Source organism: Macaca thibetana, chromosome 19, assembly GCF_024542745.1.
Source record: "Macaca thibetana thibetana isolate TM-01 chromosome 19, ASM2454274v1, whole genome shotgun sequence".
NCBI lineage: Eukaryota > Metazoa > Chordata > Mammalia > Primates > Cercopithecidae > Macaca > Macaca thibetana.
In genome coordinates, this window is record NC_065596.1 from 44,435,409 (window position 1) to 44,446,752 (window position 11,344).

General features: G+C 56.1%; 2 protein-coding genes across 2 annotated transcripts; both read right to left on the reverse strand.

The window, feature by feature from the left end:
- Positions 1-445: 445 nt before the first annotated feature.
- Positions 446-9,649, reverse strand: TTC9B (tetratricopeptide repeat domain 9B). Its single transcript, XM_050769309.1, has 4 exons — positions 9,646-9,649; positions 2,327-2,754; positions 1,559-1,741; positions 446-659 (listed from the first exon to the last, which is right to left on the reverse strand). Exons 2-4 carry the CDS (start codon positions 2,751-2,753, stop codon positions 550-552), a joined length of 720 nt encoding a protein of 239 aa, XP_050625266.1. The 5' UTR covers position 2,754; positions 9,646-9,649; the 3' UTR covers positions 446-549.
- On the reverse strand, positions 6,869-11,344 carry CCNP (cyclin P). Its single transcript, XM_050769308.1, has 6 exons — positions 11,008-11,344; positions 9,342-9,431; positions 9,108-9,263; positions 8,014-8,172; positions 7,779-7,930; positions 6,869-7,130 (listed from the first exon to the last, which is right to left on the reverse strand). The coding sequence occupies exons 1-6, from the start codon at positions 11,008-11,010 to the stop codon at positions 6,965-6,967; spliced, it is 726 nt and encodes a 241-aa protein (XP_050625265.1). The 5' UTR covers positions 11,011-11,344; the 3' UTR covers positions 6,869-6,964.

Consider the following 11,344-nt stretch of genomic DNA (forward strand, 5'->3'; position numbering starts at 1 on the left):
GGGGGGTACAGAGTCTTGCTCTGTCACCCAGGCTGGAGTGTAGTGGCACCATCTCGGCTCACTGCAACCTCCGCCTCCTGGGTTCAAGTGATTCTTCTGCCTCAGCCTCATGAGTAGCTGCGACTACAGTCTCCCGCCACCACGCCTGGCTAATTTTTGTATTTTTGGTAGAGACAGGGTTTCACCATGTTGACCAGGCTGCTCCCAAACTCCTGACCTCAAGTGATCCTCAGCCTCCCGAAGTGCTGGGATTACAGGCATGAGCCACTGCGCCTGGCCTAGACTGTGTTTCTTTCCCTGGCCCAGGCCCTGATGCTGGGTCATCCTAGCGGAACATTCCCCTCCCCCCCACCCAACCCCACACACCCTCCTGGGCTTCTCTGGGTTTCTAAGGTCCAAGGGATGAGGCCCTTCCTGGTCCCCCCAAGAACACCACACAAAGACGTTGTGATCACCAGTGACAAGTGTTTTACCAACGAACACATGAGTCGGGGAAGTTACATGGTGAGGTGGGAGGGTGAGGGGTAGAGAGGTCCCCCTGGGTTGGCCTCAGCCAATTACATCCCGAGTCTGGGCCCCAGCGCCACTGTCTTCCCGCTGGAGGCTGCAACGGCTCATCTTCAGCTGAGTCAGCTGGATGTAACGGAGCACATTGGTGTCTGCAGGGGAGGTGGGCAGGGCATCATCTGGGTGTCCTGGGGCAGCAGGTGACTTCCACACCACCCTGGCTCACACCCCATTCTCCGAAGTCTCCAGCAGCTCTCTCACACAGCCAGTAGAGCCAGAGCCCTTCCTCAAAGCCCCAGCCACAGCCAGCAAAGCGGAGGCATCGCACACTTTTATGTGCCTGTATTTGCGGCACCCTCTGCCAGGAATGCCTCTTCTCAGAGGCTCCTGTCACACTTCTCATCCTCCAGTGACATCTGCAAGAAGTCTGTTCTCTCCCAGCCACTTAACGGGAAAACTAATCTCGTCTCTGCTCCCACAACTCTGCACCTGTTGTAATCTCTCTTCCTTCCTTGTTGGCTCTTAATACAAAACCGAGTGTTGTGTCTGCCCTCCTGCACTCGTGTGTAAGTGCACACATGCATGCACACACACACACACCAATTTCCTGGCATCGCCCACCCGAGTGGATGAGTGGATGGTGGAGGCAGTGAATGAATAGGTGTGTGTGAATGGGTGAGTGGAGGAATGAGTGTGTGCGGTAGGCGGCCGTAGGAGGGGGTAATTGAGATGACAATGGGTGGATAGGGAAGTGGCTGAGCAGGTGAATAGGAGATATCAGGTGTGGCAATGACGGTAGATGAGAAACGACTGGGGAGATGTCAGAGGAGCGATAGGTGGATGGATGTTTGAATGGCGGGTGAAGGGCGGGGTGGATGAATGGATGAGTGGGCGTGTAGGGAGTAGGTGGGTGGCACAGCTCTCCCTAGAGGCAGCTCCGCGGGAGGAGGGCTCTGCTGTTCTGCCCTGATCTTCCTGCTGGTTCCCTCCGCTCCAGCCCCTTTCCCCGCCCTGGGCCCAGCCCTCACCTCTACCCGACCCTGCCACTCACCTGTGGGCTCCCGGCTGCGGGCCTCCTGCAGGTAGCGCAGCGCGCGTGCGTAGTCGCCCAGGTGGTAGAAGGCAATGCCGGCGCGGTAGGTGGCCTTAAAGTTGCCCTGCTGCTTCTCCAGCACCTTGAGACAGTACTCGCGCACGCGCTCGTAGTTTACCAGCTCCGACTGCAGCAGGCAAGCTGCGGGGGCGGCGGGGCCGGCACTCTCAGAGCCTGCTGGCACCCCCAAAACCCACCTGACCTCGAGGAGCCGGGGCTCCAGGCTGCAGAGAACCCGGCCTAAGGGATTGCTCCGGCAACCGGGGGCGCCAATCCGCTCGCCTATCAAAACAGACGCAACTGCGCCGCCGCTAGGTGGCGCCAAAACACGGACTGGCGCCGCTGGGCGATCCACCCGGAGCTGTCGGTGGGCAAGAGCACTAAGGGCCCGCACCGGGGCGAGGGCCGGGACCTCGAGCGGCTGGCTCAGGGAAGACTTCCTCACCTTAGGTCCACGTGCGGCCAGGGGGTAGAAAGAATGACTCAGGGGAAGCGGGGCCCTGAAGACCCGACCCAAAGACCATTTCCTGCATCCCAGCTCCCTCTAGCCACAGAACCCTGTTATCCCCTACCCCTAATCCCTTTCCTTGATCAAGCTCTGAAGTCTCCCCCAGAAGCCCACAGCCCTGGACTCTTCAGCCCCAGGGCCCCTGCCGCCACAAGTCGCCAAGCTCTCCCCATTGCCCCCTCCCCTTGTGCCCCATCCCCCACCCTCCGACGGCGTACCCGTGAGGGAGTCGTAACACTCCACCTCCGTGCTCTCCACCAGGCGCCGCTGCTCCTCGCTGAGACGCGCCGGCCCGGGGCTGCTGGTGGGCCCGGGGGCGGGGGCGGGCAGGCCGCCAGGGCGGGCCCCCTGCGCCGCCTTCAGCTGAAGCAGCGCTCGGTGGTACTTGCCGATGGCCTCCCGGAACTTCTTCTCTCGGTAGCAGCGCTGGCCCTCTGCCTTGAACGCCACGGCGGCCCGCAGGCTGCTGTCGAGCGCCGCGCCCAGGCTCCCCGACGGCTCTGGGGTAGGACCGGGACGAGCCGAGCCATGGCGGGAGCCCGAGCCCGGGCCGGGGCCCGGCGGGGAGATGGCGGGAGGCGGGCGCGGCGGAGGCTCCGGGGCAGCGCTGAGCATCAGCACCGGGGACAGCGCGCCGCGCTGCATTGTGGGAAACTCCTGCCGCCGCCGCTGCAGCTACCGCATCGCCCCCCGCGGGGCTGGTCCCCACCCTTTCTCCGCCCCCTCACCTCCGGCAGCCGACTCCGGCTGCCCCCTATGGGTCTAGGGAAACCCCTCGAGACTTCCCCCATGCTCACTCTCAGATTAGCCAAGTCCTAGTTCTCCAGCCCGCCCCCCAAATTGTTCCCATTCCCCTTACCCTCCCCACCCTCCTGCCTGCTCTTCTCCCTGGTGCCCAAAGCTCCCGAAGATTTCTAGAAGGAAAGGAAGAGCCTAGGAGGAAGAGCAGGAAGACATCAGCCTCACAGAAAGCTGGCTTTCAGCCCACTGGCCATTTGGCATATCCAATGAGAACACAGGATTTGGACCCAAGCTTCCCAAATTCAAATCCCAGCTTATTTTCTCACTAGTGGTATGACTTAGACAGCTCGCTTAAACCGCCTGGAACTCTGTATCCTCATCAGTAACACGGGACAATAATATCACCTTTAGGGCCAGGCGAGGTGGCTCACGCCTGTAATCCCAGCACTTTAGGAGGCCCAGGCGGGCGGATCGCTTGAGGTCAGGAGTTTGAGACCAGCCTGGCCAATATGGCAAAACCCCGTCTCTACTAATATACAATATTTACAAAATTTTTGTATATATACACAAAAATTATCCTGGTGTGGTGGCGTGCACCTGTAGTCCCAGCTACTCGGGAGACTGAGGCAGGAGAATCGCTTGAACCTGGGAGGCAGAGATTGCAGTGAGCCGAGATTGTGCCACTGCACTCCAGCCTGGGTGACAGAGGGAGATGCTGTCTCAAAAAAGGAAAGGAAAGGAAAGGAAAGGAAAGGAAAGGAAAGGAAAGGAAAGGAAAGGAAAAAGAAAAGAAAGATACATTAAAAATAATACCACCTTTGGGATTCATCTGTTAATTTATGAAACAAATATTCACTGACGTCCTTTCTGTGCCCAGCTCTGTGCTGGATGATGCTGGGACATAGCAGAGACTGCGTGAGCTTCAGACCCTACCCTCACTGGGCCCCCAGTTCAGTGGGAAGACAGACCAGTGACCAGACAGTGACAGCCCTGAGCAGGCTAGCCTGGGAAGCACAGGCAGAGGGGTCAGGGCCGAGGTGGAAGAGGCACAGGCAGGGGGTTGGGACTGGGATGTGGGAGGTACCTGCCCTGGGCTGAAGTGGTGATAAAGTCCTCCTGGAGGAGGGAATAACTCTATAAACAAGAGACATCTCCTTCTTGCCCTCACCCAGCTCACCTGTCTATGGGGGAAAACTAGTGAGAAGGCGAACAAGTCCCCAGGAAAGGAAGCATGCAGGAAGCTTTCAAGAAAAAAACCGAGGGTGAATTGCCCTTCAGTCCTCCTTAGCTGACTCCTTAGTTGTGGGACCTGGGCCAAGTTCCTCTATCGTCCTCCTTGGACTTCCTCTGTGTGACATGAGGATAAAAGGCAAGTTAACCTCAGAGCGGTTGCAGGAACGGAATTATCTTATTCAGGTAAGGCACTTAGCACAGGGCTTCATACATTAATGGGCAATTAACAACTGGTGTTTTTTTTTTTTTTTTTTTTTTTTTTTTTTTTTTGAGACAGAGTCTCACTCTGTCGCCCAGACTGGAGTGCAATGGCCAGATCTCAGCTCACTGCAAGCTCCGCCTCCCGGGTTCATGCCATTCTCCTGCCTCCCGAGTAGCTGGGACTACAGGCTCCCGCCACCTCGCCCGGCTAGTTTTTTGTATTTTTTAGTAGAGACGGGGTTTCACCGTGTTAGCCAGGATGGTCTCGATCTCCTGACCTCGTGATCCACCCGTCTCGGCCTCCCAAAGTGCTGGGATTACAGGCTTGAGCCACCGCGCCCGGCAACAACTGGTGTTCTTATCATCCATTAGACTCTGAGTCATGTGATCACGAGGGCCTGGCTCTGAGTCAGCATCCATATATAGTTGTTGAATGAATGAGTGTGTGAGTGAAAGGCATTATGCATTACTACTCCTTCCCCCTCCCCTGAGACTCTAGCTTGGGTCTCAGCCCCAAGAGTCTCCACTCTCCCCACCTCCACCCCCACAGCACATCCTCCAGCTGGAGGTCCCATGGCAAGTCACATGTGACAGACAGAAACCGGAACTCAGCACCTTCCATCTCAACCACAGCATCTGCCTCTATCTCTTATTGTACTTTGCTGTAAAACGATTTTGCTGAGTTTCTCCCTTATCCCTGAGGTCCAGCCTTGAACACCTCAGGGGTGCAAACATTTTCCTCTCTGCATCTCCAAACCCAGGCTCAGTTAGGAGTATAAAACTCCTGAGTTTGAGTTCTTGAGCAGTGCACACACCTTTCCCCACCTCGGGTGTGTCTGTTTTGTAATTAAAAACACGGAGATCTGGCTGGGCGCAGTGGCTCACACCAGTAATCCCAGGACTTTGGGAGGCTGGGGCAGGTGGATCACCTGAACTAAGGAGTTCGAGACCAGCCTGGGCAACATGGCAAAACCGTGTCTCTACCAAAAATACAAAAGTTAGCCAGGTATGGTGGCATGCACCAGTGGTCCCAGCTACTTGGAAGGCTGAGGTGGGAGGATTGCTTGAACCCAAGGGTGGAAGTTTCGGTGAGCTGAGATCACACCACAGCATTCCAACCTGAATGATGAAAGAGTGAGACCCTGTCTTAAAAAAAAAAAAAATCCGTTGATTCATAACCATGTTTTCTGACCAAGTAAATGCCTAGGTACCTGGGCACAGTAGCAGAGGACAACCATACCTAAAATCACAGTCCTGCTGGGATACAATGTTAACACTTTTACAACACCTCCTAGGTGTCAGACATCGTCATAAAGCTGTACTTTTTTTTTTTTTTTTTTTTTTTTTTTTTTTTTTTTTTTTTTTTTTTTTTTGAGACGGAGTCTTGCACTGTCTCTGGGGCTGGAGTGCAATGACGTGACCTCAGCTCATGGCAACCTCCACCTCCCGAGTTCAAGCAATTCTTTTGCCTCAACCTCCTGAGTAGCTCAGATTACAGGTGCCTCCCACAACGCCGACTAATTTATTGTATTTTTAGTAGAGACAGGGTTTCACTATGTTGACCAGGCCGGTCTCAAACTCCTGACCTCGTGATCCGCCAGCCTCGGCCTCCTAAAGTGCTGGAATTACAGGCTTGAGCCACCGCACCTGGCCGCTTTACGTATATTTTAACTCACATCCTCACCACAGTGTCGGGAGGTTGGTACCATAATTATCCCCGTTGACACCTGGGCATTTCCCAGGTTAAGCATATCAGACCCCATTGATCAAACTCTCACTATCCAGGACTTACTACTACAAACTGATGACCTTCACAGAGCATCTTCCAGGCCTGGGAGACCCTATCTTCATAGCCCAGTATATGTGATGCATTGGGCTTGTACTACCACTAAGAAATATTGAATTAGGCCGGGTGCGGTGGCTCACTTCTGTAATCCCAGCACTTTGGGAGGCCGAGGCGGGAGGATCACCTAAGGTTAGAAGTTCGAGACCAGCCTGACCAACATGGTGACACTCATCTCTATTACAAATAGAAAAATTAGCTGAGCATGGTGGCAGGCGCCTGTAATCCCAGCTATTTGGGAGGCTGAGGCAGGAGAATCATTTGAACCCGGGAGGCAGAGTTTGCAGTGAGCTGAGACCGCGCCATTGCACTCCAGCAGCCTGGGCAACAAGAACGAAACTCCGTCTCAAAAAAAAAAAGGAAATACTGAATTAGTTGACATCTAAAAGCAGATTTAGAATTGCAGAATTTCAGATTTACTTGAATAAGATCTGAAAAGCTGGCAACATCGAGATAGCATTTCTTCTGATCGGGGCGGGCATTCTCAGTTCCTCGCAGTCCCCATCCTTCGTGATTTCTTGCCAGTCCTTAAGGGATTCCAGTTTTATCCTGCTGAATGGCCCTTGGGGAAGCCCGCCATTGCCCCCTGGTGGTGGAGCTCAGAATTTGCATTTTATATCCCAGCAACCATTAAAGGAAGTGGTGAGAACATCCAATCAGAGGGATGCGAGGCCTGGAAAGCGACCAATCAAAAGCTAGAAGGGACTGGAATTCGCCCAATGAGGGCAGAGAGCGCTCAAAATAAAATACATTCTTTTATTGAGATGAGAGACGGACACACACTGGGAGGGTTTTGGGGTTTTTTGTTGTTGTTGTTTTTGTGACTGAGTCTCAGCGCTCAGGGGGGCTCAGGCTGGAGGCAGCGGAGCAGGCAGGCGGCGGCGAGGCTGGTGCCCTGGCGCTGGGGCCGCGCGTACTTGAGGAAGACTGCGGCGCGGCCCGGCGCGGGACCTCGGAGCGCAGCGCGGGCCATGCACGGCTCGAGGGGGCCCAGTTCCTCGGGGCTGCAGCAGGGAGATGGAGAAACTAAGGTAGGACAAGGGGTTGGAGATGACCCATCCTTGGAACTGGAGACTTGTGAGAAGCAGCGTCGATGTGGGTCCCCAAGGACGGGTCAGGGGCTCTCTTGAGATCCGGCACGCGTCCCATCCTCAACTGGAGTGACTAGGTGAGCACCGGGGAGAGGTGGACACCCAGTTCTTCCTACAGGGCGCGGCTAGTGCGGAGTCGGAACACGCAAGGAAGCAAAGAGGGGAGCTGAGGATGGGCAGCCATCCTATCCTGGGGGAAACCGTGGTTCGCCCTGCCACCTGGTAGCATGGTTAGCGGCCCTAGCAGCTAAAGGGACCCCCATCCATCACCAGATACAGAGATGGAGGACTCGAGGCCTGAGAGACCCTTCGTTCTCAGCCCTGGAAGGCAACAGGAGCATCTTCTGGGCCTGGGAGACTATCTTCCACCCTGGAGCAAGGTTAAGAGCCCCCAGATCTGGACTAATGGGGTCCTCCCACTCCATTCTCTCCCCCACACAGAAAAATCAAGTCTAGGTGCCACCTTCTCCCCAATAATGGTCTCTCGTTCTCTGAGACGGTAAAAATGACCAGGAAGGGAAGTCCCTGAAGCTGCTGTGATCCCATACGCCAAGACTACACCTGTAAAGTTCCAGCTGGAGCCTGGAGCCCGCGCCGTCTAGCAAGCGGTGCGCCAGGCTCAGAGCCGCAGCCGCGCGACGACCTGGCTCCCATCCCGCCGCCTCGGCCTCCAGCAAAGACAGCTCCAGGAAGTAGGTGGCAAGTAGCATCACCTGCAAGTGAGGCGGGGCGACTGTCAGGCCACGCCCCACCTCGCGTCGGCCACGCCCCCACCCCCGTATCCACGAGGATTCACCTGGGGGCTGCTCCCTGCCAGCGCGGCCAGCAGCCCGAGGCACAGCAGCGGACCCGGGTGGTGCAGCCGGAAATCCAGGCGGCTCAGGATGCGGCGCTCGGCTCGCAGCAGCTCCGCCCGCGAGAAGGAGTCGGCGCTCAGGAGGCAGAGGAAGGCGGGCTGCAGATGGGGAATGCGCGGGGAGGTGAAGGAGTCTTGGATCCCGGCTCTTTACTCCCTGCCCTGAAAAGGCCCCAGGTTCCGGACCTCAGTTTCCTGGTGTGTAAAATGGGGCCATTGACTTGTGTCTGGAAGTCGTAGAGAGCACGGGCTTGAGAGTCCTGGGTTCAAGACCTGGGTTCGAGTTCAAACCCCACCATCTGCTCACTGTGACACACAGGACATTCACTTCAGCTCTCTGCCTCATTCCCACCACCCCCCCGCCCGCCGTAAAACAGATACTACTCCCTGCTTCACCAGGCAGTTCTGATAAGGCACTAAATTCATGCATGTTGACGGTAACTATTCGAGATGGCCTAGTTTATATTATTTTTATTTACTTTTCTAAATTAGAGACGAGGTCATCTTGGTTTCCCAAAGTGATATACCTTTTGGGTTTTTTTGTTTTGTTTTGGAGTGCAGTGGCGCGATCTCACCTCACTGCAACCTCCGCCTCCTGGATTTAAGCAATTGTCCTACCTCAGCCTCCTGAGTAGCTGGGACTACAGGCGTGCACCACCACGCCGGGCTAATTTTTGTATTTATAGTAGAGACAGGGTTTCACCATGTTGGTCAGGCTGGTCTCAAACTCCCGACCTCAAGTGATCTGCCCGTCTCAACCTCCCAAAGTGCTGAGATTACAGGCGTGAGCCATCACCCCCAGCCTTAAGACAGACTATTCTAGACAGAGTCGAAGTTCCAACTGTTTGATGTGAGGCAAGTGTCTTCCTCTCTCTGGGCCTCGGTCTCCTCTTCTGTTTAAGGGACACATTGACAGCCCCTCCCTCATACATGTGAATCCCAGACACAGCACGGTGCTTGGCACACAGTAGGCACTGAATCAGTGACTCCCCAAAGGACTCCATCCACCCTCCCAAACCCCACCCCGGAAGTACCTCGGGAAGCACGCACTCTTCCATTTTGCACGCCACAAACAGGCAGGCCACTCCCAGCAGCTGCAGGCGATGTAGGCGCACGCGGCCAGCACTCAGGTAGGAATCAAGCAGGTGCACCGCCAGGTAAAGTGTGTCACCAGCCAAACCCAGGTACTCCTGAGGAGGGGCACAGGTGACCACGGGGTCCCAGGCGGCGACGCAAACTCAGCCCCCCACACCCTTCCAGATACCTACGTGCACCTGGACCAGCCAGTCTACCACCAGGGCGCGCATCTCCGGGGTCACAGCGCGGGGCAGGGCTCTCCGGGGCAGCATGCGGCACACCTGGGATTAGGGCAGGGATGCCTCACTCTCCACACCTGTGCCTCTGCCTTTCTCCTGAGCTCCAGCCCTGGGTGTAGCAGCCTCCTCCAGTCAGTTGGACATCTCAGGTGTTCCACACCCAAACTGGCCTCCAAATGAGCTCCTCTTACATGTCCTCACCTAGAACTCTGGGCTTTGTTTCAGATGCCTCCATACCCACCTCTCCAGTCTGTAGCCCCCAGAGCCACATAGTCTCCTGGGTGTCTCCCCCTAGGTTCCCAGAACTTTTTTTTTTTTTTTTTTTGACGGAGTCTCACTCTGTTGCCCAGGCTGGAGTGCAATGGCACGATCTCGGCTTACTGCAACATCTGCCTCCTGGGTTCAAGTGATTCTCTCGCCTCAGCCTCCGGAGTAGCTGGCATTACAGGCATGCAGCACCACGCCCGGCTAATTTTTGTATTTTTGTAGAGACGGGGTTTCACCATGTTGACCAAACTGGTCTTGAACTCCTGACCTCAGGTGATCTGCCCACCTTGGCCTCCCAAAGTGCTGGGATTACCGGTATGAGCCACTGCGCCCAGCCTCAGACTTCAACTCTTGACCACCAATCCTCAACCTCTCTGCCTCAGAGCACCCAAAAGGGTCTTCCCAAAGAAAGATCTGACCAAGGAACTCCCCAGCTTATAAAACCCTTCCATAGCTCCCAGTACCCTTGGAGAAAACTCTAATTTCTTTCAGGCTCTGCTTCAACATCACCTCTTCCCTCTCTCCCCCGACAACCCACACATCAGCCACAGCCACCTTCTTGGCTCCTAGACTATACCAAGCCCATTCCTACCCCAGCTCCTTTGCACTTCCTGTTTCTTCTACAGAGAGGGTCCTTCCCCAACTCCTTGCACGGCCTTTCCGTCATTCAACTAACATCTCCATGACTTTATCTATACTCCTCCCACCCGATCACTATCTCTTTGTCTCAGCGTTTTCACTCTGAAGATGTCTCCCTGTGTGCTTTGTCTATTTGGCCGCTAGGCTGCCAGTCCCACGAGGGCAGGGACTTCCGCCCAGAACACAGGTGTCTCTCAGGTCCTAACAGAGATCCTGGCCCAGGAGAGTCGCTGGCAAGACGTTAAATAAACTCCTCCCTTCAGTCTTCCTGCCGCAGCACCCCTCTCATAGGGATGTCTGAAGGCTGGCAAGGGCAACGCTTTGGTGTGGATGGCCTTTCCCTAACTGTCCTATGTGTTTGCTCATCTCCCCAGAACGAGGCCAGCACTGCAGCATCTCCAGCGCTTAAAACATTTGCTACTAAACCATTAAATATTTGTTGAATAAATGTGGAGGATAAGTACGGGGACCACAAACACCCCAGGAGGGGCTGTAAAGAGCCCGGGGACGGTGGGAAAGGGCATTCCCAGCGGTAGAAACGGTGCTCTGTGAAAACAAAACAACAGCCTGGACGTTGCAGAGAAGGAACGCCGGCCGCCAGTGATGGGGCGGAGAGAGGCTGGAGCGGTGGGAGTTCAGAGGTGGTGTTGAGTGGGTGCTGGGTGGGGGGGCTGGCGTCGGCCTCACCAGGGCAGGCGGCGGGTCGGCTCACCATGGCTTCGGCGAAGATGTCCCCGGCGTACTCGCGTTCTCCCTGCAGCCCCAGCGCGCTCAGCGCCTCCTCCAGCCCCGGCGGCCTCTCCAGGCGTCTTGGGGAGACACTGGGGCCCGAGGGGAAGCCGTCGGGGACTGGGTCGCTCGAAGGCTCTGCATCGAGGGAGGCAGCGGGACTCTGCAAAGGAGAGGGCCTGGGGACTCAGCGCCTAAAGAGAGGCCTGAGCCGGCAGCCGGGCCCCTGGTCCCTGCCTCTCACCAGCATCCTCCAGGAGGGTGTTGCGGGCGAGGCCAAGCACCGACCCTTGCAGCTAGGGGAAGAGAGGCGCGGCGGG